Source organism: Psammomys obesus, unplaced genomic scaffold (assembly GCF_907164565.1).
Source record: "Psammomys obesus unplaced genomic scaffold, mPsaObe1.curated_primary_1811, whole genome shotgun sequence".
Taxonomy (NCBI): domain Eukaryota; kingdom Metazoa; phylum Chordata; class Mammalia; order Rodentia; family Muridae; genus Psammomys; species Psammomys obesus.
The window spans coordinates 4,917,807-4,940,541 of NW_026592710.1; the positions used below are offsets into that span (position 1 = coordinate 4,917,807).

Below are 22,735 nucleotides of genomic sequence, written 5' to 3' on the forward strand. Positions count from 1 at the left end.
GGGATTGTATTTTGTGTATATGAGTGCTTTGCCTACATATATGTATGTGCACCATTGTGTGTGCCTGGTGCCCAGAGAGGCCAGAAGAGGGTGCTACATCCCTTGCAACTGGAGTTACAGGGGGTTGTAAGCCACCCTGTGGGTGCTAGGAACCAAACCTGGATCCTCTGCAAGAGCAGCAAATACTCCTAACCTCTAGGCTGTCTCTCTAGCCCCTTTCACTGACCTTTTTAAAAATGTCTTTCACATGTTGAAATGAGTCACATATATGTTCTCATTTTCGTCTTGACTTACTAAGTCACTAGAGCGTGTCCTTTCCAACATAGTTACTCAGTAAATTATTCTAATGTTGATCCGCTTACTCTTTTTCATTGCCTGCTGTCCTTTTGACTTTTGGTTTCTCACAATGACTTGGCAGGTGGATCGGGGACACGTCTCTTCAGTTGGGTATTGGGGTTGTCCATAGCTTACCTTTACTGATCCTCAGTGGTGTATTGGCAAGTGTACACCGTGCAGCTGCTGTGGACGCTCTGTTCTCCATTCTTGGGAGTTGTGTTGGTTACTTTTCTCGTTGTGGTGACAGAATTCCTGACCACAGCCGAAGGCAAATGTGGTGGTCTTGGCTCATGATTTGAGGGTACAGCCTAGCTGCTTCACAGTATCGCTGCCTTGTCTCTCCTCTGTGGTGGACTGTACCCACAACCACAGCAAATACCTCCCCAATGAGGTGCCCACATACTCAGAAAACACCCAAACAAGCACATGCATTTGCTCCTGTCCTGAATCCTAGCTCAGTTCTGATAGAGCTGTCTTTGGCCAATCAGAATATACCCTGCTTTCACATGGCTTGTCTCTGTGCCCTCCATCTCAGAGGACTGTGGGAGGAACTGTGTCAGTAACGACTGGTTTGGCCAGCTGGATGACGTGTCAGCGTTCCTGAGCCTGTGCTTTCTAAGTCCACAGCCTTACCCTGTAATGAACTCCTGAGGAAGGTGACCACAGGGCCTTCCTAGCCACCTTTATTTCTTATAAAGAAACAACTAAGGCATGGCTCAAGAAATAACTTTCCCTTACTCAGTTGCACATGAGTGGTAAGCAAGACATCAAATTGGTTTTCGGCAGTCATAAGACCACTGGTAATCACAACCTCAAAATCGGTGGATCCTGGGAGGGAAAGCAAGGCAGAAATGGCCAGGGGATAGAGACCAACCTCAGGACGTGGTGAGCACTTGGGAGCAGACTTAGCGCAGACAGGCTTCACCTCCGTCACTGGCGGGAACAAAGGCTATTATTTACACCCCTGGGGAGCGGGCAGAGGCCTTCAGGGTGAGTGTGCACAGTTGGCTGGGGCAAGGTGCTGGGAATGTCTTATTCACATGAAGAGGAATTCAAGTGCTTACTGGACAGGACCTTATAAGGAGAGAGGACGTTTAACCTGTAACCTGTTCATACATGACCATCTCAAGGATGGCAGAGGTGGGGGCCATACGACTACATGTGCCAGGACGTACAGGCTCAGGGCAGGGAGGGAGCAGTCCTACTTCTGATGACCTCAGAATGAGATTTCCAGGGTTTGGACAAGACTTGACCCTACTCCTGCTCTGGACCAGCTGCCCTGGTTACACAGCTTCCTGGCCCCACGGGACTACTTAATTAAGATGGAGTGTGAGACACAAAGATTAGCTGTAGCCAATCCAGAAATTGAGATGAAAAAATTTAAAATACCTGAATCCAAAAGATGACGGGGGCGGGTAGTGACGACAAACCCTCAGTCATCCTTTAATGGACTAAATACTGCAGTTATGGGGCAAAGCTTGGAGCCAGGCTCGGTAACACACCTGTAAACCCAGCATTTGGAAAGTAGAAGCAGGAGGATTGTGAGTTCTAGGCCAGCCTGGATTAGATAGTGAGGTACTGTCTCAACAAGCGAACAAAAGGAGGCAAAAGTTGCCAGAATAGAAATAGAGCTCAGTTCCTGCCTATGAGTTGTCTATAATTTAAATTACTTTTAATTTAAATTAAAAGGACGCAAGGACTCAAGAGATAGCTCAGCAGTTAAGAGCATGTACTGTATTTGCAGAACCCGTGTCCTGTCCCCAACACTCACATCAGGAGGCTCACAACTGCCTGTTACTCCAGTTCCAGGGATCTGATACTTTCTTCTAGCCTCCCCAGCTACTGCACTCACATGCATAAACTCTACTTAGACCTAACACACATGTACACTTTTAAATTAAAAAAACAAAAAATGGGTTGAGAGTAAACAGATGGAAAAGGACACAGATCAGATAACAGGTATAAAGGGATGGGAGTGCTTGTGTGAACACAGGGAAATAGACCCGAGACACTCTTGTCAGGGACATGTCGTAGGGAAGGCTGGCAGGTGAGCTTCTAGGAAGACATAGTAGTAGTGTGTATTCACCACAGTGGAGCTTGCAAAGAGGAAGAAAAAGTGGGAAGACTCAATGAGAAATTCAGACACCATGGCCACAGTCAGGTCACTTTCCAAACTGTGGCTGTGGAGACACCATCTGCAACTGATAAAACACTTGGGCAAAAGTGTGTATAGTATGTGTAGATGGCTCAGTGGCTAAGAGTGCTCGTTGCTCTTCCAGAGGACCCAGGTTCAGTTCCCAGCATCCATGTCAGGTGGCTCACAGCTACTTGTAATGCCAGCTCCAGGCCTCTGAGGCCACTTGGCACTAGAGATACTCATCCACAGACACATGCAGGTGTATGCGATTAAAAAGAATAAAGGTACTTTTAAAATGTGCCTGACACGTGGCTGAGCTGAGTAACAGTGTGGCCACCCTGACCTGAGTAATCTTCAGCAGACACTGCAGCTGACTGCACTGCCGCTTTTCCAGCACACTCGGCGGCACTGGCGTGTAAGCTACCTGTGCTGGAATGCACGTCTCCGCCGTAGAAGGGTGGGCACTACGTAAAATGCGCCTTCTGGCTGAGAACTATATGAAAAGCAATACTATTTAAAGCCAGGGACTTGGGCAGTAAGAGACACTTCTAAATAATCCCTGGGCCAAAGAAAAAGCCCAAAATGGACCTTGAAAATATTTTGAAATAAATACGCATGAGGCATAGCATACTAAAATTTGTAGACAGCAGTAAAACAGACAAGTAACTCTAAATTCTGATGATAGAGAGGAGATTCTTTGGGGAGGGGTCATCAGAGGTGGTTTCTCTAGGTAGCCCTGGCTGTCTGGAGCGCAGTAGATCACCTGCCTCTGGCTCCTGAGTGCCTAAAGGTGTGTGCCCCCACACCTGTGTCATTGCTACTTTTTTTAATTTATTTGTTATTTATTTTTTATATTAATCACAGGTTATTTACTTTGTATCCCAGCCGTAGCCCCCTCCCTCATTCCCTCTCAATCCCTCCCTCCCTCCCTCCCTTCCTCATCTTCTCCCTGCCCCTTTCCAAGTCCACTAACAGGGGAGGACCTCCTCCCCTTCATTGCTGCTTTTTGTATTGGATGCAGGTCACTGTTAAATGAGTCACAATGTTTTTGTATTTCTGAGAAAGTCTAGGGTATTTATTTTGAGACCCAGTTAATTTTCCTGGAAACACTGGCTTTTTCGGACTTCACTTTCAAAGTATGTTAAGGAGGGACTCAAGCTCTGCGTATCTAGGCCTGATGCATCCCTGCTACTGAACCCTCTGTCCACAGCCACAGGAAAGCCTGTTGTTTTATAGTTTTCTAAAATGTGTAAATTGCATGTGTGTATGCTCCTGTATCATTCATGTGTGTGTATCTGTGTCTATGTGTCTGTGTCAGACGACAACATTTTGGGGTCATTTCTTTCCTTTTACATGGATTCCTGGGATCAAATTCAAGTCACAGACTTACTGACAAGTACCTTTCCCTGCTGAGCTTTTCTTGCTCTCCCAGAGATGAGGTTTACTAATCTGGCCTGTGAAGGAAACACTGCTCCTTAAGCTTGAGCTGTCATTCCCTCTGTCTCCTCTCATCCTAGAACGCAAGGCAAACACTTCCTGAGTGGGGGTGGGGCTTTTTGGCTCTCTGGAGTCCTCTCTGTAGCTGTCTTCTCTGCCTCTCTCTTGGAAGCTCTAGCCTTACCTCTTATGGAGTTGACTAGACTCCACCTGAGGCTCAGGGCCCTGAAACCTTATTTCATAATTGTGTCCATTATGTTAATGGTTTGAGGCAAGAAGGTCAGTCTGCTCCCTGCTACCCTGCTGGCCACAGCACCTACATTGACTCACACCAAGTCAGAGCCCATTTTTGGAAGTGTCATGGGCCCAAAGCTAGCCAGGCTGCCAAGATAGTGCATAGCTGTGTGGGTAGGACAAGTGCTGGGAAAGCCAGCACAGCACCCATCTGATCTCTGTCCTGGAAACGCTCAGAGTCCACCCACGGGAGCATGCGGGGTCCATGGGAGCAGGCGGGTGCCCTGCTGCAGGTACAGGGTGAGACGGCTGTGTGCTGCTGGACTCCCCAGTGGAGATGGCCTGTAGGCTAGTGTCCGTGTGTGCCTTTTCAGACAAAACAGGGCAGTGGGCAGCACGTGAGCCTCTGTTCACGCCCCTTCATCTATGCATAAACCAAGTAGAAGGGCAGAAAGCGGTTTTCTATGGGGACAATGAAAAGGAACTGGGTAGATAGTGGGAGGGACAGGAAGAGTTTACCAAACTGGTTTTAAAACTTGGTGTTTGGGTCATAAATTTGTTAGCTATTTAAAAAATCAATTGAGCAAAGGATAGTGGCAAATGCCTTTAATCCCAGCACTCAGAGAGGCAGAGGCAAGCGGGTTTCTGTGAATTCGGGGCCAGCCTGGTCTACAGAGTGAGTTCCAGGACAGCCAGGGCTCCACAGAGAGACTTTTGTCTAGAAACAAACAAATATAAAGAAGTTCAAAAGCTAGATGTGCACTTGTAATCCCAGACAGGTGGGTTACATAGTGAATTCCAAGCTCTGTTTCTAAATCAGTATTTTTGACCAAAAATCTAAAAATGTAAGGAGATGGAAATCAAAATCTAAATAAATATCTATATGTTATTATAATCATAAAGTAAATACATATGTAAGAAAGAGGAAAAGAATTTTTGTACTGTATTGGTAAACTTTTTATATTCCAACAATTATGTTTATAGAAACTTATTAAAAGGCAGAGGCAGGCAGATCGGAGTTCAAGGCCAGCCTGGTCTACAAAGCAAGTCCAGGACGGCCTGGTCTAAATAGAAAAACCCTGTCTCAAAAAACCAAAAACTAAAAAGAAAGAGAGAAAAGCAGTTACAAAATAGAAATAAACAGTTGCTATTAAGTATAGTTAAATCTGTTTTCTGTGTTCTCAGCAGAGAGTGTCGCCTTAGCATGTCAGCCCTGGACCCTGAGAACACAGCCATCTCACCTGACTGCAGAAGAATTTAAGCATGTGGGGCTCACAGCAGCTGTCCTCTCTGCACACACACAGAAGGAAGAACAGAACTATGTTGACAGGTTCCGGGAAAAGATCCTGACCTCACCTTACAGTTGCTATCTTCAGCAAGAGAACAGAAACTGTACTAAGTTCTCCTCTGTTGAAGGTAGTTAAGTGTTAGAATATGCCCTTCGATTAATATGAATCACACGCAGGCTGAACTGTCTTTCTGTGGGTGACACACTGACCCCCACATCCACAGACACTCAAGGCCTTCATGTAAAAGGGTATAATATTTGTGTGTGACCTGCTCATGCTTTCCACGTCCTTTCTCCTTCAGCTGACCTCTTATGTAACACTTAGCACACTGCACTATTTTAACTGGAGGGACAGTGGGGAGTCTGCACTTGTTCGTTTTAGCTGTGCTTTTTTTCTGACTACTTTCGGTCTGTGGGTGGCCAGGGCTGCAGGCATAGCCCTATGGCAGTGCAGCACCAGCTGTGCCAGGAGGAAGGTGAACAACAGTTACACTTACTCCACAGCTTATGTAGGAGCTCGTCAGAGTCTGGATCCAAGGACAGTTTTATAAGAAACTGATTAAGATGCTAGGTTTGGTTGATTTTGGAGCACTAATTTTTACCTAGAATTTTTGTTGACTTAGAACAATTTTTTTAATTTTTAAAAGTATTGGCAAATATTTAATTCATTAGATCATACTTAAAATTACTTGCCATGACTTTCTCTTTGTTTTTCACTTTTTCTGTAACATGTCTCCATCTTCATCATTTCCACAGGTTCTGCTTCTAAACACCCCAGATGTGCTGGAAGTGAGAAACGGAAGCACAAACGGAAGAAGTTGCTGGTGCCTTTGGACACCAGCAGTCCCAGTGCTGACTTCTGTCCCCATGTCAGAGGACCCCCTCCAGACGGAGAGCCCCGGAGCTCTCCTGCCATCTCCTCTCCTCATGCGGCAAGCCTCGCTTTGCCGCCAGCCTGGGTACTTCCCAGCCAGGCCACTTTTCTCCTTCCATCTTTTTCCCTACAAGATATGGCCTCTCTGGGAGCTGGGGCCTCTGCAGCTGAATGTCCACCTCTGTCTACTGGCCCTCAGTCTATTTCGGCTTTTCCTTCTGCTTCCTTGGATACCTTCATGACCATTTTCCTGCACAGCACCCCCATCCTTCCTCTGTGGTCAGCATCGTTCTCTCCATATCCGTTCCTGGGGGCCACGGATTCTTCTGAAATGACACCCTTAGTACCAGCAATGGCTCCAAGCCTGGAACCAACTTCTTCAGACCAAAGGAGAGTGGAGGAGAATAGGGAGACACACAGTGAAGAGCCTGTGTTTATCAGTTCAAGGAGCAGTTCGCCGTTACAGTTAAATTTACTCCAGGAAGAAATGCCGGCACCATCTGAAGCTCCAAATCCAGTGAGAGAAGGCATTGGCCCAGATGCTGAGTGTGTGAGGGATGCAGTCAGCACCCACGTGAGTGAGAAAGCCTGGGTCCTCACACTGACAGCCTGGTCATTAGTGGGTGATCTGCCTCACAGCTGGGATTAGGGCTCAGCTCTGCTTTGTGTAAGCAAGAAGTGTGTCCCTGTCCACCTGTGGGCCAGAAATGAACAAGTCTTCTGTTCTTGATGCTTGGGGAGGGTTTCCACAAATTCTCTTTCAAAAAAAAAAAAAAAAGTTGGTTAGTTAGTTATGTTTTTCAAGACAGGGTTTCACTCTGTAGCCCTGGCTGTCCTGGAACTCAGAGTCTGTAGATGAGGCTGGTCTCAAACTCAGAGACCTGCTTGCCTCTGCTTCCCAAGATCTGGGACTGAAGGTTTGAACCACCATGCTGGGCTACCATTCAATTTATTTGAATGGATTCATCTGTACCTCTCAAATTCTTTTTTGTTTGTTTGTTTTTTGTTTTGGTTTTTGGTTTTTTGAGTCAAGGTTTGTCTGTGAATCACTGACTGCCCTGGAACTCACTCTGTAGACAGGCTGGTCTTGAACTCAGAGATCCACCTGCCTCTATTCTGGAATTAAAGTCGTGCACCACCACCTTTTAAATTTTGATTCCCAGGTATCAAACAGTATGATCATTTCTTATAAATTATAGCTGTAGTTGTGGTTTAGTAAGAGGAATAAGCCAAATGACAGGACATGAATTTATAATTCATACTTTTAAACCTTTTTAATTAAAATGTAACTACATTCTCCCTTTTCCTTTTCATTCCCAAGCCCCTCTCATAATCCCCCGCTTATTCTTCTCAAAGTCATCACCTTTTTTCAATTGTTGTTATAGATGTGTGTAGCTCTTAATAAAAATTACAATATACATGAATTCTTAAATATCTGAATACCATACCTATGTGCATATTCCTAAATATGTGAGTTCAGTCTGCCCAGTCTATACAGTTACTTTAGTGTATGTGATTTCAGGGCTTATTGCTTGGAACTGGTAGGCTCTCCTGGGAAAGACTATTTTTCTCCCACTCTTGGTGTTCCTAGTTCCCTGTAGCTCTCTATCTGAGGCTAGGGGACCAATGATTTCCCCCCTTTCCATGTCAGCATGGCTGTTGTCCTGTCCTTGTTCAGGTCTTACTTAGAAAGCCATATTGTTGAGACTTTATAGCTTTCCTGACATTTTTTAGGAGGCACGGTCTCTCAGTAGGCACCGTGTCCCTCTGGCTCTTCAAAGAGATGTAGAATTCATGCCTTTCTGTGTACACCTGGAACAGCAGTGTGTGGATGAGGCAGGAGCCTGTGTTTGGAGCAGCAGGAAGCAGGCAACTTAGGCAACCTATCCTTCCATGCTTATCATGTCATTTTCAAAATTTGAAAAATTTTAGGTAAATTTTCCAAACTCTTTACCTAAAAAAAGCATTTTCAAATTTATCTATCAAATTAAACTTCGGAGTCTGGCATTCCTGAATTTAGGTGTAGACTCAAAAATAGGCGTTTTATTTTACTGTGTGAGTGTTTTGTCAGCGCGCATGTTGTATGCAGTGGGTGCACGTCGGAAGAGCTGGTTAGCTCCCCTGAGCCTGGAGTTCCAGACAGTTGAGCAGATGTGAGTAATAGGAAGTGACCCAGGTCCTCTGCAGGCACATCTAGGGCTCCTAACCGAGGGGTCTTCCCAGACACTACTTGTGATGGTGAGTGAATAGAGCTTCCGGGGCTAGGAAATAAGACAGCAGCTCAGGAGCTAGGTAATGGCTCAGTGTTTCAGAATGCTTGCTGTGCAGGCCTGAGGGCCAGAGCAGGTCCCAGCACACATATCAGCTGTCCTGCGAACACCTATAACTCCAGCGCCCGAGGGTCCCAAGTTCGTGTCTGGCCTCTGCAGGCACCTGCAAACACCTGTGCGCCTGTGCATATATGCACAATAAATGTTTTAAACTTAAATACAGGTTATTTAGTTTTAGTGATGGCAGGCTGGGTACTCAGGTGCCACAGTGTATGTGTGGAGGTCAAAGGACAGCTCTGGGAATTGGTTTCTAGGTGGGCCAGCTTCAGCAGAGCCTTTAACTTAGCTTGTGTTTCTATACGAGAAAGCTGGGGAGATGGCTGCCTCGTAGCTTATGCTAAGGATTGACTGATACATGGTGTTTCTCCCTCTGCATCTTGTCTTCTCAGAGGACTGGGACTTTGTTTTATCTGCTATTGCATTCCTAGAGCTTGACACACCATGCTCAGAACATAGAAGCTGGCCGTATATGACTGCCAGATGACAGAGATACATGAAAGCCCATGCTTGTGTGGCACCTGGCATGCAGCTATTGTCAAGAATGCAATAGTTGTAAAGAAACTCTAGCCACGTTCTTGAGTCAGCCTTAAGCATCTTCACTTCTCATCTACGTGTGTGAATCTCATACCATTTCACACATGAGTGGAAGATCTGCCTTCTTGCTCCTTCCAGAAGTGTTAAGTACCTTTGTGTCCTTCTTCCAGCACTGTGTTACAGATAACGGTCACTGTGCCACCGGTGAGCTGGCCACAGCATCCGTGCACCAGGAGTCTCCATCCGCAGCTGCCTCAGGTAGTTGACCAGGAGAAAGCTTCTCACGCTATTACCAGATCACTTTGTCCAAGGCCGCCTAGTGTATAAAGAAAGTTACACACCAGTGTATAAAGAAAGTTTGGGGCTTCCTCCCCTCTTTTAGTAGGCTTTCTTGTGACTGTGTTTATATTTGACAAAACTGGCATTGGTATAACTGTCACAGTCACCACTTAGAATATTCTATTGTTCTGGAAAGTTTGTCTGTAAACCTTTTACGGTCTGTGTTCACTACTCTTCTCACTACTATGGTGGAACTTACAGGAGGCAGAGAAGGAGTGGAGGCCAGATCATCTTGGTCTGAGGTGGAGGGACCTCAGCACAGCAGACAGGACCTGAAGTGGGGCCATGTTGCCACTTTCAGAGCCCTATGCACCCTGTGCACCCTGTCCCGAAGGTTCTACCGCGGAGGGGCAAGTTGTCCAAACATGTGCCTATGAGGCTGTTTTATATTCAGACCAGCCATCAGCCGCTGCCCTTGTCCTCTGTCCTGGCGCACTGGTGTGCTTTCTGCCACTTGAGTTTCTGTAGTTTCACGTAGCCTGAACAGTCCGTGTGGAGGTTTTGGTGTTAAGAGGCTCTCAGAACAGTGCTGTTGAGATTCCGTCTTACTGTATTGTGGTCTGTCCCGTTCTGCTGCTTACGAGGATTACACTGTACAGATGGTTACTGGGATTACATTGTATGGGCGGCTGTTTCAGGTCTGGGCCTCCGACCAGTGCTGTGACTTTCAATGTCATTTGAAATTGTTAGGTTATTTGGTAAGTATCTAGTTAACACCTTTAGAAACTGCCACTGCTGGGGTGGGGGGGGCAGGTCGTGGCTGAAGTTTGAACACCACCTCTTTTTGGCAAATAAACTTGTGACACGTGTTTCCATTTTGCTGATGTTTGGTAGGAAGCAGTACCAGCAGTGTAGACTTCAGTAGCAGTGACTGTTCTGAAGTCTCTGAAAATGGACAGAGGTCGCAGGATGGACCGAGAGATGCAGCTTTCCCTGGGATGGCTGAGGAGTCTATCTGGAGAATGATAGAGCAGACGCCGGAGTGTGTTCTCATGACGTACCAGGTGCCAGAGAGGTACAGAGCACTTCTGAAAAACAGCTCGATGTTTGCATGGTTTATTTCTTAATTCTGAAAATGTTACATTAGAGTTTATTAATTTTGTTGCGTGTACATGTGTGAATGTACCATGGCACACATATGGAAGCCTGTTCTCTCTGTCTGCCATGTGTGGCCCAGACTTGGCCACGAGGCTTGGTAAGAGGGGAGGCACCTTCGCCACAGTGGAGTGTACATGGAGACAAGGTAGCAGCCAGTCATCACTCCTGGCCCTTTTCTTTCCAGCCGTCTCACTGGCTTCGTTTTTGGTTTCTAATGTGTTTTTTTCCTATATTAAATGATTTTAAATGTTTTATATAAACATAAAAGATTTGTTTACAGATGTATTTACTTTAATTCAAGCAGTGACTCTTGAAGGAAGAATCGCAGCTATGCATGTGTAGATGAATACAGAACAAACACGCTGGTCACCCAAACCAGGAGATTGGAGCACACGGACTGTGCTTCTAGGGTGCACATGTTCAAGAAGTTTCCTTTTGCCTCTAGTAGGGGAGGACCAAAGGAAAGGCATTTCTTGATGTGCTTCATTTAAACATCACACATTGTTTGCCCCCAAGAAGCAGGTTTGCTACGTCAGGGTGGCAGATAATTCACTTAAGTATTTTTCTTTTTTTTTGGTTACACCGAGACAGGGTTTCTCTGTGGCCTTGGCTGTCCTGGCCTTGAGCTCACAGAAATCCGCCTATCTCTGCCCCCCCAAGTGCTGGGATTGGAGGTGTGCGCCACCGTGCCCACCTTCAGTTATGTCCTAAGTCTGCAGACGTACAGTGCGTTGGCACAGGGAGAGAAGAGCTGTTCTCAGAGTCCCTCGTTGTTTTTAGGGCTAGGGAAGAGGTGCTGAGAGAAGACCTGGAAAGGCTCAGCAGCATGGAGCAGCAGCAGCCCCAGTTCTCCCCTGCGCAGAAGGAGGAGCTCGCCGAGGTGCGGTCCTGGGTCCACAGCCACGCTGCCCCTCGAGAAGCACACCCCCAAGTAAGTGTGTCACCACGCATACCACCGGCCTGGTAACTAGTGTTCCTCACCTTCACAAGTACCTGTGTGTTTTAAATACAAAGTGTGTACATGTTAAATAATCAGTGCAATGTGTACTAAGTTTTGAATACAGGTCTTTTTGACACTGTTGGTGAAGTTTCCTGGGGAGGCAGAAACGAATGTCTGTTCACCCCAGGTAGGGCCCGAACACAGATCAAAGTACTGTTAAAGTAAAGGCCAGCTTAGCGAACCAGGGGCCTATCGAGCTTATATAGAGCATGGGTGACCCCAAAACAGCCACTCACCAAAACCACCTCACCCCAGCCTGAGTGTGAACTTTACAGTATAGCTCCGCAGATGGAGTCCTCCACCCTTCAGCCCTTCTGCAGGCTTCCTAGGACTCAGCACAGCTGAGGTGAGATTACAGAGAACTGGGGGAAAGTGCAGGAAGGAGGCTGGGCTCTACAGCCTTTTCCTTTCTTCTCGCTGCTTCCTCTGATGCCTGTCAGTCCACTCAGACAGATAAAACCCAGATAAGCTCCAAGTGCAGCTTATTGGTCTTTCTGTTGGTCTTTCTCCTTTTGATGACAGTATCATTTCTGGTCTTCAAGTCTCAGTTCTCATTTCTCCCCAAATTTGTCTTTGAATTCCTCCAGTGAGGTGTTTTGTTGTCGTTGTTGTTGTTTAACCTGTTTTGTCTTTTTCAGGTTTAGGATGTTTTGATAGCTTCTTTGTGTCCTCTTACTTTGTTGATGCTCCCATTTTTTCATGTATTTTCTTTCTGTGCCTTCTGCCTTAGTTAGGGTTCTGTTGCTGTACTAGAAGTGCTGTAAGCAAAACCCTCAGGAGGGGAGGACTTATTTGACCTCACAGGTCACAGTTCATCATGAAGGGAAGCCAGGGCAGAAACTCAAGGCAGGAACTGACGCAGAGGCCATGGAGGAACACTGCTTACTGGCTTGTTCCCCCGTGGCTTGGTCAGTTTACTATTATATCAGCCAGGGCCATAGCCCTGGGATGGCACCATCCACGGTGAGCTGGGGCCTCCTGCCTCACTCATTAATCAAGAAAATGCCCCACACACTTGCCTGTAGGTCAGTCTGATGGAGGTATTTTCTTAGTTGAGGTTCCCTCTTCCCAGATATGTCTAGATTTGTGTCAAGTGACAAAAACCAGCTTGTAAAAATCTTCCCTTAATTCAGCCTTTTCGTTGTTTTCAAACGCATCAGATGATATTAACATCAAATAACACACTTGTCTTTGCTCTCTTTTGGAGACCTGTGTCCCCTGTGAAGACAGAGGTTCAGTTGGTGACACCACAGAGATCCAGGAACAGCATACAGCAGAAGACACCAGTTGAGCAACTGTGAAGATGTCAGTTCATACTCTGCAGGTTGTGTGGGACACAGAGATGTCTTGTCACCTCACCAAGGTCTTCAATGACAAAGTCATCCACACTAAGATCTTCCCTGGCTTTTATTTCGTTTTGGTTTTTGGTATCACTGGGGATCAAACCCAGGGCCTTGCACACACTTCCTGGATCTTCCCTGGCTTTTGTTTCATTTTGGTTTTTGGTAGCACTGGGGATCAAACCCAGAGCCTTGCACACACTAGGCTGGGACTCTCTCCTGCTGACCTGTGTCCCCAGCCCTCCCTTCTCTGGTTTTTAATAGATGACATTTTCTCAAAGCAGGGGTATGCATAGGCTCTTGATCCTGATACTAAAACTGCCAATGAGAAGCCTTCTGTAGCTTAGCTGTCACCTGAAGACATCGGCTTGCCTCTGAAGAGGTATGTGTCTGATAAAAGTTGATTCAGAAGTCACCCTGAGTAAGTTACAAGCCTTAGTCTCATTTGTTTTGTTCTGTTGTTACATCATTTCCCATTAGAATACTTGAAATTCGTCTGTAGGTCATGTGGATCTCATGATGTTTTCCATGAGCTTAACACATTGATCTAAGCTTTGTACAGCATGGTGCTTCCTGATCGTGAAGAGACATTCCAGTTTTCTCACAACACAGTAGAGTACATCATTCTCTAGGAAATGTGGGATTATGGTTTTGGTTGTTTGAGCCTGTTCTTGTCCATAAACTTCCTGTTGATGGCTGCCTTTCGTGCAAGCTCTTTCTCCAAGATCTGTCTCCTAGAACAAGGCTTACTCTTTGGAGAATTGAAGTTGAGCCTTGCATGTTAAAAAAAGCCTCGTACTCACCCGGTAGCATTTTTTTAAAGTTCTTTCTGTTGTTGTTGTTGTTGTTGTTATAAGTTAAATGTGAAAGGTTTTTAAAATTACATTAGTGTTATTCTGGAGGTGTGTGTGCTCAGGCGTACCAGAACTAACAGTTAACTTTTCCTTTTCACGGAGTTCCACAAAGAGGTCTCCATGCTGACCAGAGGTCTGACTGGCACTGCCTTTTGTTTGCCCTTGAACAGGGGTAAGTGTTTGGGGCTGCAGAGTGAGACTACACTACGGGAGCTCAGTGACCCCAAAATCCCAAGAGTCAGTGCTCTCCAAGCAGCTCTGTCTCAGGAAGTGAGTGTGATTGTTCATGGATTTGCACACTCACTCTCTGGTGCTCTAGCTTACAGAAGTCCAAGGTCCCTTCTTCAAGTTGGACTGACTGTGCGACCCACACCATGGAGGTCAGAGGAAGGACCTGAAAGGAATGAGCTTGCAGTAACCTTTCACTCATATCACTTCCAGCAGGCTATCTTCCCTTTCTTCCTTCCTTTCTCCTTCCTTCTTTTTCTTCCTTCCTTTCTATCTTTCTTTCTTTTCCTGTTGTTGTTGTTGTTGCTGTTTTGTTTTATTTTAGGAAGACATTTTTCTCCTCTGACAATTTCTAGCTGTTGATAAGTGCTCTGTCATTGTAGTCAGGACAAGGTCATGACGTCTGCTGGGCCCTTCTGCTCTGTGGCTCAGACTTTGTTTCTAAATTAAGGGTTCTCTGGATGGCAGTCCTGTCAGAAGGTGTCACAAACATTTTCAAATGCTGCCTGTGACATTTCTTAGGATTGTGTGGTATTAAGCAGTTCCGTACAAGTATTCCTGATGTGCAACTAGAGACTTCTCATAACCCACTCCATCTGGAGGGCTGAGGGGTGTCCGAGGCCTGTGTTAGTCAGGTTGGCCTTCTCTAGGGAAGGGCTCTGCTATTTGGAGCTACCAAGGGTCACCCAGCATTTGTGTACACACGCATCAGACCTGACTTTTTCTGGTAGAGAGGCCCTTTCCCATAGGTTCCGGGTACCTGTTTCACAGTTCCGTATCTCTCTGCCTTACTCCACTTCTCATGGAGTCTGTTTTATGCCAGGCTTGATTTGAAACTGGTGCTTGTGGTCAGGTCTGTAAAGTCTCTTACCAAGGCTCGCCTCTGCTAGGACACTGTCAGTGCACCCAGCAACCCCTGCTTCTGAGCGCTGGTCCAGCAGAGGTTGCTGCCCCCCATGGGGGCCCTACCCAGGAGAACTGTTGTTGACACTTACTGACTTTTATATTAATGACTAGAGAATTGGTAATAGAAGTATGTATTGTAGACTTCAGTGTTTACATAAACCTTTCCCTAAAGCTTTATTTTCTTGGATCAGAGGTCAAAATTTCTGAAAGCAGATAGTGTGGATGGATTGAGTAAAATATTTGCTCACAAGGTGGTAAATTTTAACCAAATTGGCAATTTGTTTATAATTAACTGTGAATTTGCTTGTACTCAGTGGATATTAATCTTTTCATTTGGCATCTTTTTTGAGTAAAAACAATAAACAGTGTATATATAAAAGTGGAGCGTGCTCTTCATTGTGTAAGCAAGCTTTGAGCATGTGTGGTGTCGGCTAGAGCTGCTTCCTGCTTTCCCTGAAGGTCAACATCATCATTCTCACGAGTGTTTACCTTGTAAATTTGTCTTTGCTCCTGTTCTGGAAGACAGAGGCATTTGTAGTATGTTTAGTCCTCACTTTAGCCCTGAGAAGAGTTCACTGGGTCCTGGGTATTTGTATGTGTAGACATATGTGTAATGCTATTGGCTTATGCCAGTATAGTAAAATTATAAAATTATTCCTGAAGCGTCTACAAAGTCCAATTGTTATTAGAGCAAAATACAGAGCAGGACCCCGAATCCTGACCCTGGAGCCAGGAAGGCCTTAAGTCTTATGCCTTTCCAGTCATTTGTACCTTCCTCTAATAACAACAGCAAGACCAGCATAGCCCAGTGTTCATAGTGTCTGTGTCCAGCCAGGCTACTGTACGTGCTCTGTAGGAACTGTGTCATCTCAACCTCACAACAGCCCCCGGAGGCTGCTGTTCTCGCTTTACAGGTAGTCTGCTGAAGCGGTGGAGGACTCCGTGAGCTTAGCAGTCAGTCGTAAAATATTCGCCCAGGTCACCACACCTAGTGATGGTTTTTAGAACATACTAGTGCACTAGAAGCTAGTGTTGGCTTTTGGGGATTGCCAAAAGTGAGAGCTACTTTGCTTTCTACACTGAGCGGCAAGTCTCATAGCCAGACTTGATGCAAGAATGCTTGAGTTTACACACCTGCTTTCCCTGCTGAGCTGCCACCATTGTGTCTAGACTAGGAAAGCTTTTTCAGAGGTGTATTTGAAGGCATTGGTGATATTTGGTGACAAAGGTGAGCAAGGGTTACACAGTGGCTTGAGGTTGGTGCCTTGATGCAGACCTGACCCTCAGCTGCTTGTTTCGGTGGAATGGCTGGACTCATGTAGGAAAACTTGCTTCTTTGGAAGACAGTGCTCCCAGCCTGTGGCTCTGTGGTCATGGCTGTGACTTCCAGGCAAGGTGTCTGGCCATCTGCAGACTGCCACAGTTGTGCATGGAGTATGGGGCTTAAATGTTAATAACCTGGATTCCATTCCACAGCCTGAATCCCCATGTCAGCGCTTGAGAACTCAGGGTGTTTTGCCGTTATTAGCTGAAGGGAATTGAGTTTCCCTCACTTAAAGTGAGTCAGCCATGACGCTAAAGTCCACAGAGGTTGGAAGCAGGGAAGGTTCAAGTGCTCCATACTGTAGCCCAGAGCAAGAATCTGTACATGCAGACTCCCCAGAAGAAACGCTGCAGACCATCCCCCGCCCTCCCCAGTGCAGGCACCTTTGCATTCCAGCTTTTCAAGCTCAGGAATACCAGAGACCTCCTCTTCCTCTCCACCACCCCACTCCCGCAAGCGACTTATGTATTTATTTTTTAAGGGTTGAAAAGATGTAATAATGAAGTAATTTACTTTTAAATCATTTGTGACTTCAGAGACTTTTGGCCAAATCTTTTTTTTTTTTTTTATGCCTTTTTCTTCTTACTCTGCGGTGTGTGCTCACATGTTGCCTCTACTTAGACAGTTCCTTCCTTGTTTTGCAGCACCCAGGACAGAACAGAGAACTCACACAGCTAGGCAACAGTCTCTGCTGCTGAGCTACACCTCCAGCCCAACTTGAAAATTTCTGAGAAAAAGGAAATACAAATGGGGGGGAGATGGGTTATAGATTTTCAGGATGTTTATGTAAGTAAAGCCAACTGTATGTGATGCTTGTGGATATATGTAAGTAAACTCCACCATGAGTGATTCTTGTGGAACATAGAGGGTTTATTTCTCATAATAATGAAGAACAGGGTGGTGGTAGCCTGGGTTTTTTTCTTCAAGCATCTTCCTTTTTAGTTTTCTGAAGTGGTGGTTCTGAGGAGACCAGTTGCTGCTTGTCTCTCCTCAAATGCAGTATTTCCAGAAGCATTCTGAGGCGGTCCTATGTTGCTTATGTTGTTTCCTGGTTCTTGCCAGAAGACGGCTAAGTACAGTGTTAGAATCTTGCCCAGAGAAAGCCTGAAACCAGAAGTCCAGAGATAAGTGACCTTAGTTCAGAGTCCTCACTGGGGCTCTGCAGCTCTCACCCAGCCTGCTTAACCCTGTTGTTGCCTTGAGTTCCCCTGACCTCTCAGTGACCTTTCTGTGCAGTACTTCTGTCAGGAAGCAGTGCTGGACACTTGCCTTCTGTGTAATGTAGATCTTTTCTGTCAGAATTGGCCTGTTTTAAAGGTTGAGCCATAGCTTATTTTTTATTCTAGAATTAAGTAAATACATCTTACATAAACGGTTTTAGGCCTGAGGGATAATCCTTGTACTGGATATCTTTATGTCAATTTGACACAAACTAGAGTCATCAGTTAGGAAAGAGCCTCACTTGAGAAAAGTCCTGTAATATCAAGCCATAAGCCTGTAGGGCTTTTTCTTAATTAGTGGTTGGTGTGGGAGGGCCCAGCCCATTGTGGGTGCTGCCATCCCTGGGTGGTGGTCCTGGGTTCTGTAAGAAAACACTGAACATGCCGTGATAAGCTGGTAAGGAGGACAAACGCACGCGCGCGCACACACACACACACCGCCTTCAGGTCCCTCCCCTGTTTGAGTTCCTGTCCTGACTTCTTCAGTGATGTGGAAACAGAAGCTGAATAAACCCTTCTCTCCCTGGCTTGCTTTGGTTGTTACACCACAGCAATAGTAACCCTAGCTAAGACAATTCTCGTGTTGAGAAAAAGGTAGTTGTCTGAGCAATGACTCCTCACTAGCTGCACACAGAAGCCGTTTGTCCCCTACGGGCTTCAGGTGGTCTCTGGGATATCATCTCAAGGTGGCTGAGGCCAGGATGCTGTGGCGATTACAGCAACGGGGGCACCTTGATTTATGGGACTGGGACGGGCTTGTTTAAAGGCCCATCAATGTTGACCTCAGAACAGACTGCCAGGGCAGAGGGCAAGCTCAAGGGAGACCCCCTCAGGGAACATACAGCAGTCCCCACACTCTGTCTGTGCATGTCCTGTCACCCCCACCCAGAAGAGGAGCACACCACCCTGCAGTCCCCTTCCTGTGGTGCCTTGTGCCCCACACTGACTGATGTTTCAGTCCCCTGCACATGGCTTAAATTGCAGGTTTGACTGGAAGGTCCTGTGGGTGAAGACTGCGTTTCTCACCTGCTTCCTAGTGATGGCAGTGCTGTGGGTCCCAGCAGGGCAGTGGGCCGAAAACCTGGCAGCAGCCTTACACTTTACTGAAATTTACCCAAAGCAGGCGCTTGTTAAATTCTTGTTACAATCATGTATTCTGTGAGTCAGTTCAGAAAACTTGTGCTTTGGAAGGACACTGGCTAATTATTTTAAGGCATGATTTCTTTAGAACAGTCTTGGGTAAGGATTAGGGTTCTGTAAATTGAGTTTGAGAAGTTCAGCTTTTCTCCCTCAAAAGCCGGAGCTCCTTACCTTCCTCAGGCTCTCCCTTGGGTCGGGGGTGTCAGTACTGGGATCTGGAAGACAGGTTGATACCGTGTTGTCAGTCTGCTGTTTGGCTGTATGTTTGTTTGTTTGTTTGTTTGTTTAAGAAGGGGCTCTCCGTGTAGACCAGGCTGGTCTCACAGAGACCCACCTGTAGCATTTGCTAGCACGCTCGGCAGTTATGCTTATTTTAAAACACACTAAGACTCCGTGGCTGGGCGATGGCTTGTGGTGTACTAGCTACAGGCTTGAGGACAAAGTTGAGACCATAGGACCCGTGTAAAAACTGGCTGGGCTTGGAGGCCACCTTGATAGCAGAAGGTAGAGACAGGACCCCTGGGGCAAACTGGGCTAAACCCAGCTGCATTAAAAAGGCCCGGGCTCAGCTAGAGAGCCAGCCTCAGTAAGTAAAGTGAAGAGAGCTGGAGAAAATCCCCTCCATACAACTCCAAGGCCCACACCTATATGTACAGCACACATGCAGGGAGGGAAAATAGAGCATCCTTAAGTTGTGTCTCATTTCCCGTCCTCACACTGAGGCAGTGTGTACTTGAGTGCAGACAAGGATTCTGACCTCAGACTTTTAAATTTTTCTCATTAACCTCATGGTTTGTCAAAAAATAGAGCTGGACTGTTGGTTAGCAATGTCTACTGAAAGAGTCTCCATCTTGTACCCAGATGTTCTGAGCATTTCATCAGTATGTGGAGAAACAAAAAATAATCAAAGCTGCTATCTTTTCCACAGTGTGTGTGTTTGTTGAGACAGGGTCTTGGGCTGGCCTCAGACTCGAGGTTTATAGGTATGAGTCACTGTGTCTACTGTTACTCATCATTTTGGCCTGTTAAACATTTGGCTTGCATTTTTTAAAAAGATTTGTTTATTTATTATTTATACAGTGTTCTGTCTGCATGTGTGCCTGCACACCAAAAGAGGGCACCAGATTTCATTACACATGATTGTGAGCTGCCATGTGGTTGCTGGAAATTGAACTCAGGACCTTTGGAAGAGCAAAGGCTCTTAACCTCTGAGCCGTCTCTCCAGCCTGACTTGCATTTTTTAAATTGATTCTTCAATTAATTATTATTATTCAATTAATTCTTCAATTGATTCCAAGAGGGCATTTCTGTTGCTGTTGTTGGTTTGGCTTGAGGATATATATGCTTTATTATGGAGCCTAGACTTGCCTCAAGTCTGGTAGAAGCGTACAATAGGATGGCAGAGGAAGACTAAGGCTAAGAAGTGTTACAGGAAATGGTATTTTATGTAATTCAGCTTTCTCCAACAGCTAGAATAGAGGGCAAATGTAGTATCTATGGAGTCCACCCAGAAGTCCACGCGTGCCTTTACCTGCTTCCCCAAGGCCTTCGCCTGCCTCTGCACCCACTGCCTGCCGAAGTGTCTGCAGGAGGGCAGTCCTCTCCAGGTCCTCCAGAGCCGAGCGGGCATCTTCTTCGAGCTCTGTGAGGTAGGAACAGACAGCTAGCCCACTCTGGCCTTCACCTGACCTTTTCTGTTCCCTGTCTGAGGGAGGTGGATACTGAAACACCAAATGAGGATTTGGTGATCTGTCACAGTGGCATTTAGCAGAAATAAAGGTGCAACACAGGCCATCAGGAGTCCAAAGGTGAGGAACTCGTGGACCACGGCTCCCTGCCATTGCGGCCACCTTCCTTGGGCAGGAGGGGGAGCAGTGCCACAAGACCCCAAATGCAGGTTTGGCTCAGAAAGTGATTCATCCTCATCTCCACTTGCAACCTGTTGCCCCTGGCTTTGAGGTTTCTGAATGAATGTAAGGCAAAAGAGAAAGAGAGAGAGAGAGAGAGAGAGAGAGAGAGTTCCTATAGGGAAGGTGATGGCAGCATCTCTCTACTGCACCTCTCAGATGCTTCAGATGCTGCCTTGTTACTTCTGTGTGAAATGAGATTGACACTCAAGGTGTATGAGGTGTAGATGGTACGTGAGGGAATGAGGTAAATGCATGGAAGGTGTGTATGGTCAGTACGCTCTGGGTGTGTGCTGTGTGCAAGCTGTGTGTGCTAAGTGTGGTGTGAGGGGTCAGTACGTGCAGCACGTGCGTCAGATGCGTGTGAGGAGTAATTCACAGTAACGGGTGTAAGTGTAGAAAGTGTGTGTGCTAAGTGCACAGGGTGTATGCATGCAGGGTCTGTATGCTAGGTGCGTGCAAGATGGGTGACCGGTGGAGGCCAGCAGTGAGACGTGTGTCTTGAGCAGGTGCCAGCGTGTTGAAATGCTCTGGGAGTCTGGCTGCAGAGCCACAGAAGACACTGGAATGCCGCAGGCTGACACATCCTCACCTGCAGCCTTGGTGGAAGATGGTGAACTAAGCATTGCAAAGGCATCGAGCACATGCCTGCAGTCCTCAGAAGGCTCCCTCCACAATTTTGATGGTGTGTAAATGGAAGGATGTTCAGGGAGAAACAAGCCTGAGCAAAAATTCTGTCAAAGCTCTAAGCCTTCACCTGTTTGGAATCTGAATAAGAGGCCACCCTCGTCTCTGAGCTTCCCTTGTAGACCTTCTAAAGTGGCGTTGCTGTCTGAGCCTTGCCGGTTTCTCTTCGCATTGTGCACTGGCTCTTTTAAAAATAGCAGAGTTGATTCATGCCCGCTTTTGACCAGTAGGCTAAGTGCCAGTGTGAATTCAGTGACCCCAGCGGCTGATGGACAGAATGTGAGTGAACGCTGGCCGGAGGTCGGCGCAGAGACCAGAGCATCTGCCTTGGGAAACTGTCTGAACGCGCCCAAAAGCAGGAGCCGGTGAGCTGGCTCAGCACAGGAAGGTTGCTAGCACAAGCCTGCCCACATGCTGGAGACCAGCTCCTTCAGGTCAGGGCCCTGGTGTGTGCATGCACATACAACAAATATAAAAGAATTTTTGTTTTAGTAGCCAAAAGTAAATATTAAATCCAGTTAAAATTTTTATGGGATCTTAATACACGACCTGATACCAAATTAACTAGTCTGTAGTTGGGGAAACCATGCCTACACTCAACCGGCTCATTCAAAAACTGAAGCTAATGTTTAAACTCAGTCCAATTTTTATAAATGAAGCTGACCACCACAGCAGTCTGAAGTGCATCTGTGACATGAGATAAGCAATTTGCTTAGAGAAGATCATGGCCATGGCTAAATCTAAGACACAGTGAGGGTCCCTTGAGCCTTCAAAGCATGAAGACCCCCTTTAGCCAGCATCCCGTTCCTGCTCCTACAGGAGCAGGCACCTACAACTGATAGAAGCAATCACCTCACCTGGAAGTTGGAGAGACCTTTCACCGGTGTCAGTGACTGGAAGCGACAGGAGTGGGTTCAGGAGTCCCACGAAGAGCAGGCAACAAAAGGCCAGCTGATCCATGATGAGGAGGAGAAGTCCTGCTGGGCAGCTGCTCCAGAGAACTTCTGACTCCTCACTGAGGGATTGCCCGTTTTATCCATCATCCTGTGACCTCATATGTCCCCTCCAAAAAATAAGATGAATTTATTGGCTAGGGAGGCTAAAAGGCAATCACTCTGCATTGATGTAATTTTTCAAAGTAACAATTCATAGACAATAAATTTACTGGCTTTGTTGACTGTTGGACAAAGTGGGTATTCCATAAAGCACTGCAAAGTTTATAAATCTGGCAAAATAAGTAACGGAGCAGTAAATCACAGGTGAAAGGCAGGGAGAGATGTGATGTGGCTGAGGCAGGACAAGAATTTATGAGTGGCAGCAGATGTGATGTGGGGTATGACGAAAAGCATTAGGCTTCCTTTTTTTTTTTTGAAAAAAAAATCACTAGTGAATAGATGAGTTGTCATGTTGTATTAAACCAGTTTGAACTAGCAGAGACACAGCGAGCATTGCTCAAGGCTTATGTCCGCCGTGTGAGCTTGGCTGCGTGTAAAGTCACGGGCCCTCGACACTTCCCTAGGGC

General features: G+C 46.4%; 2 protein-coding genes across 6 annotated transcripts in view; one reads left to right on the plus strand and one right to left on the minus strand.

The window, feature by feature from the left end:
* Window positions 1-20,202, plus strand: part of Per3 (period circadian regulator 3) — a 47,560-nt gene extending 27,358 nt beyond the window's left edge. Inside the window, exons 16-22 of one of the 4 annotated variants that reach the window (XR_008721014.1) lie at window positions 5,330-5,560; window positions 6,189-6,880; window positions 9,341-9,428; window positions 10,344-10,524; window positions 11,388-11,538; window positions 12,815-13,973; window positions 20,089-20,202. Coding sequence is in view for 2 of the 4 variants with exons in the window: in XM_055615034.1 (XP_055471009.1) it covers window positions 5,330-5,560; window positions 6,189-6,880; window positions 9,341-9,428; window positions 10,344-10,524; window positions 11,388-11,538; window positions 12,815-12,898 (1,427 nt within the window). In the remaining 2 variants the exon portion in view is untranslated. Of the gene's footprint in view, window positions 1-5,329; window positions 5,561-6,188; window positions 6,881-9,340; window positions 9,429-10,343; window positions 10,525-11,387; window positions 11,539-12,814; window positions 15,323-16,903; window positions 17,173-20,088 lie in introns of those variants that run through there. The other 3 variants (XR_008721013.1, XM_055615034.1, XM_055615035.1) reach the window with 3 other exon arrangements.
* On the minus strand, window positions 17,196-22,235 carry Uts2 (urotensin 2). 2 transcript variants are annotated; one of them, XM_055615038.1, is made up of 4 exons: window positions 22,071-22,235; window positions 20,151-20,261; window positions 18,791-18,834; window positions 17,196-17,363 (listed from the first exon to the last, which is right to left on the minus strand). In XM_055615038.1, the coding sequence occupies exons 1-4, from the start codon at window positions 22,171-22,173 to the stop codon at window positions 17,250-17,252; spliced, it is 372 nt and encodes a 123-aa protein (XP_055471013.1). In that variant the 5' UTR covers window positions 22,174-22,235; the 3' UTR covers window positions 17,196-17,249. The 2 variants fall into 2 exon arrangements, with proteins under 2 accessions (XP_055471013.1, XP_055471011.1); XM_055615036.1 differs by lacking the exon at window positions 22,071-22,235 and having other exon boundaries at window positions 20,151-20,460.
* Between the last annotated feature and the right edge of the window lie 500 nt (window positions 22,236-22,735).

What these genes read in the sequence shown, in the direction of transcription:
- Uts2 (XM_055615036.1), bottom strand. Translation starts at nt 20,460, where the DNA reads ATGGCAGGGAGCCGTGGTCCACGAGTTCCTCACCTTTGGACTCCTGAT. An exon ending in CGAAGGCCTTGGGGAAGCAG is followed by an intron (nt 18,835 to 20,150) that starts GTAAAGGCACGC and finishes CCTGTCTTCCAG; the next exon opens with ATCCCAGTACTGACACCCCC. An exon ending in CAAGGGAGAGCCTGAGGAAG is followed by an intron (nt 17,364 to 18,790) that starts GTAAGGAGCTCC and finishes TTCTGGTTTCAG; the next exon opens with GCTTTCTCTGGGCAAGATTC.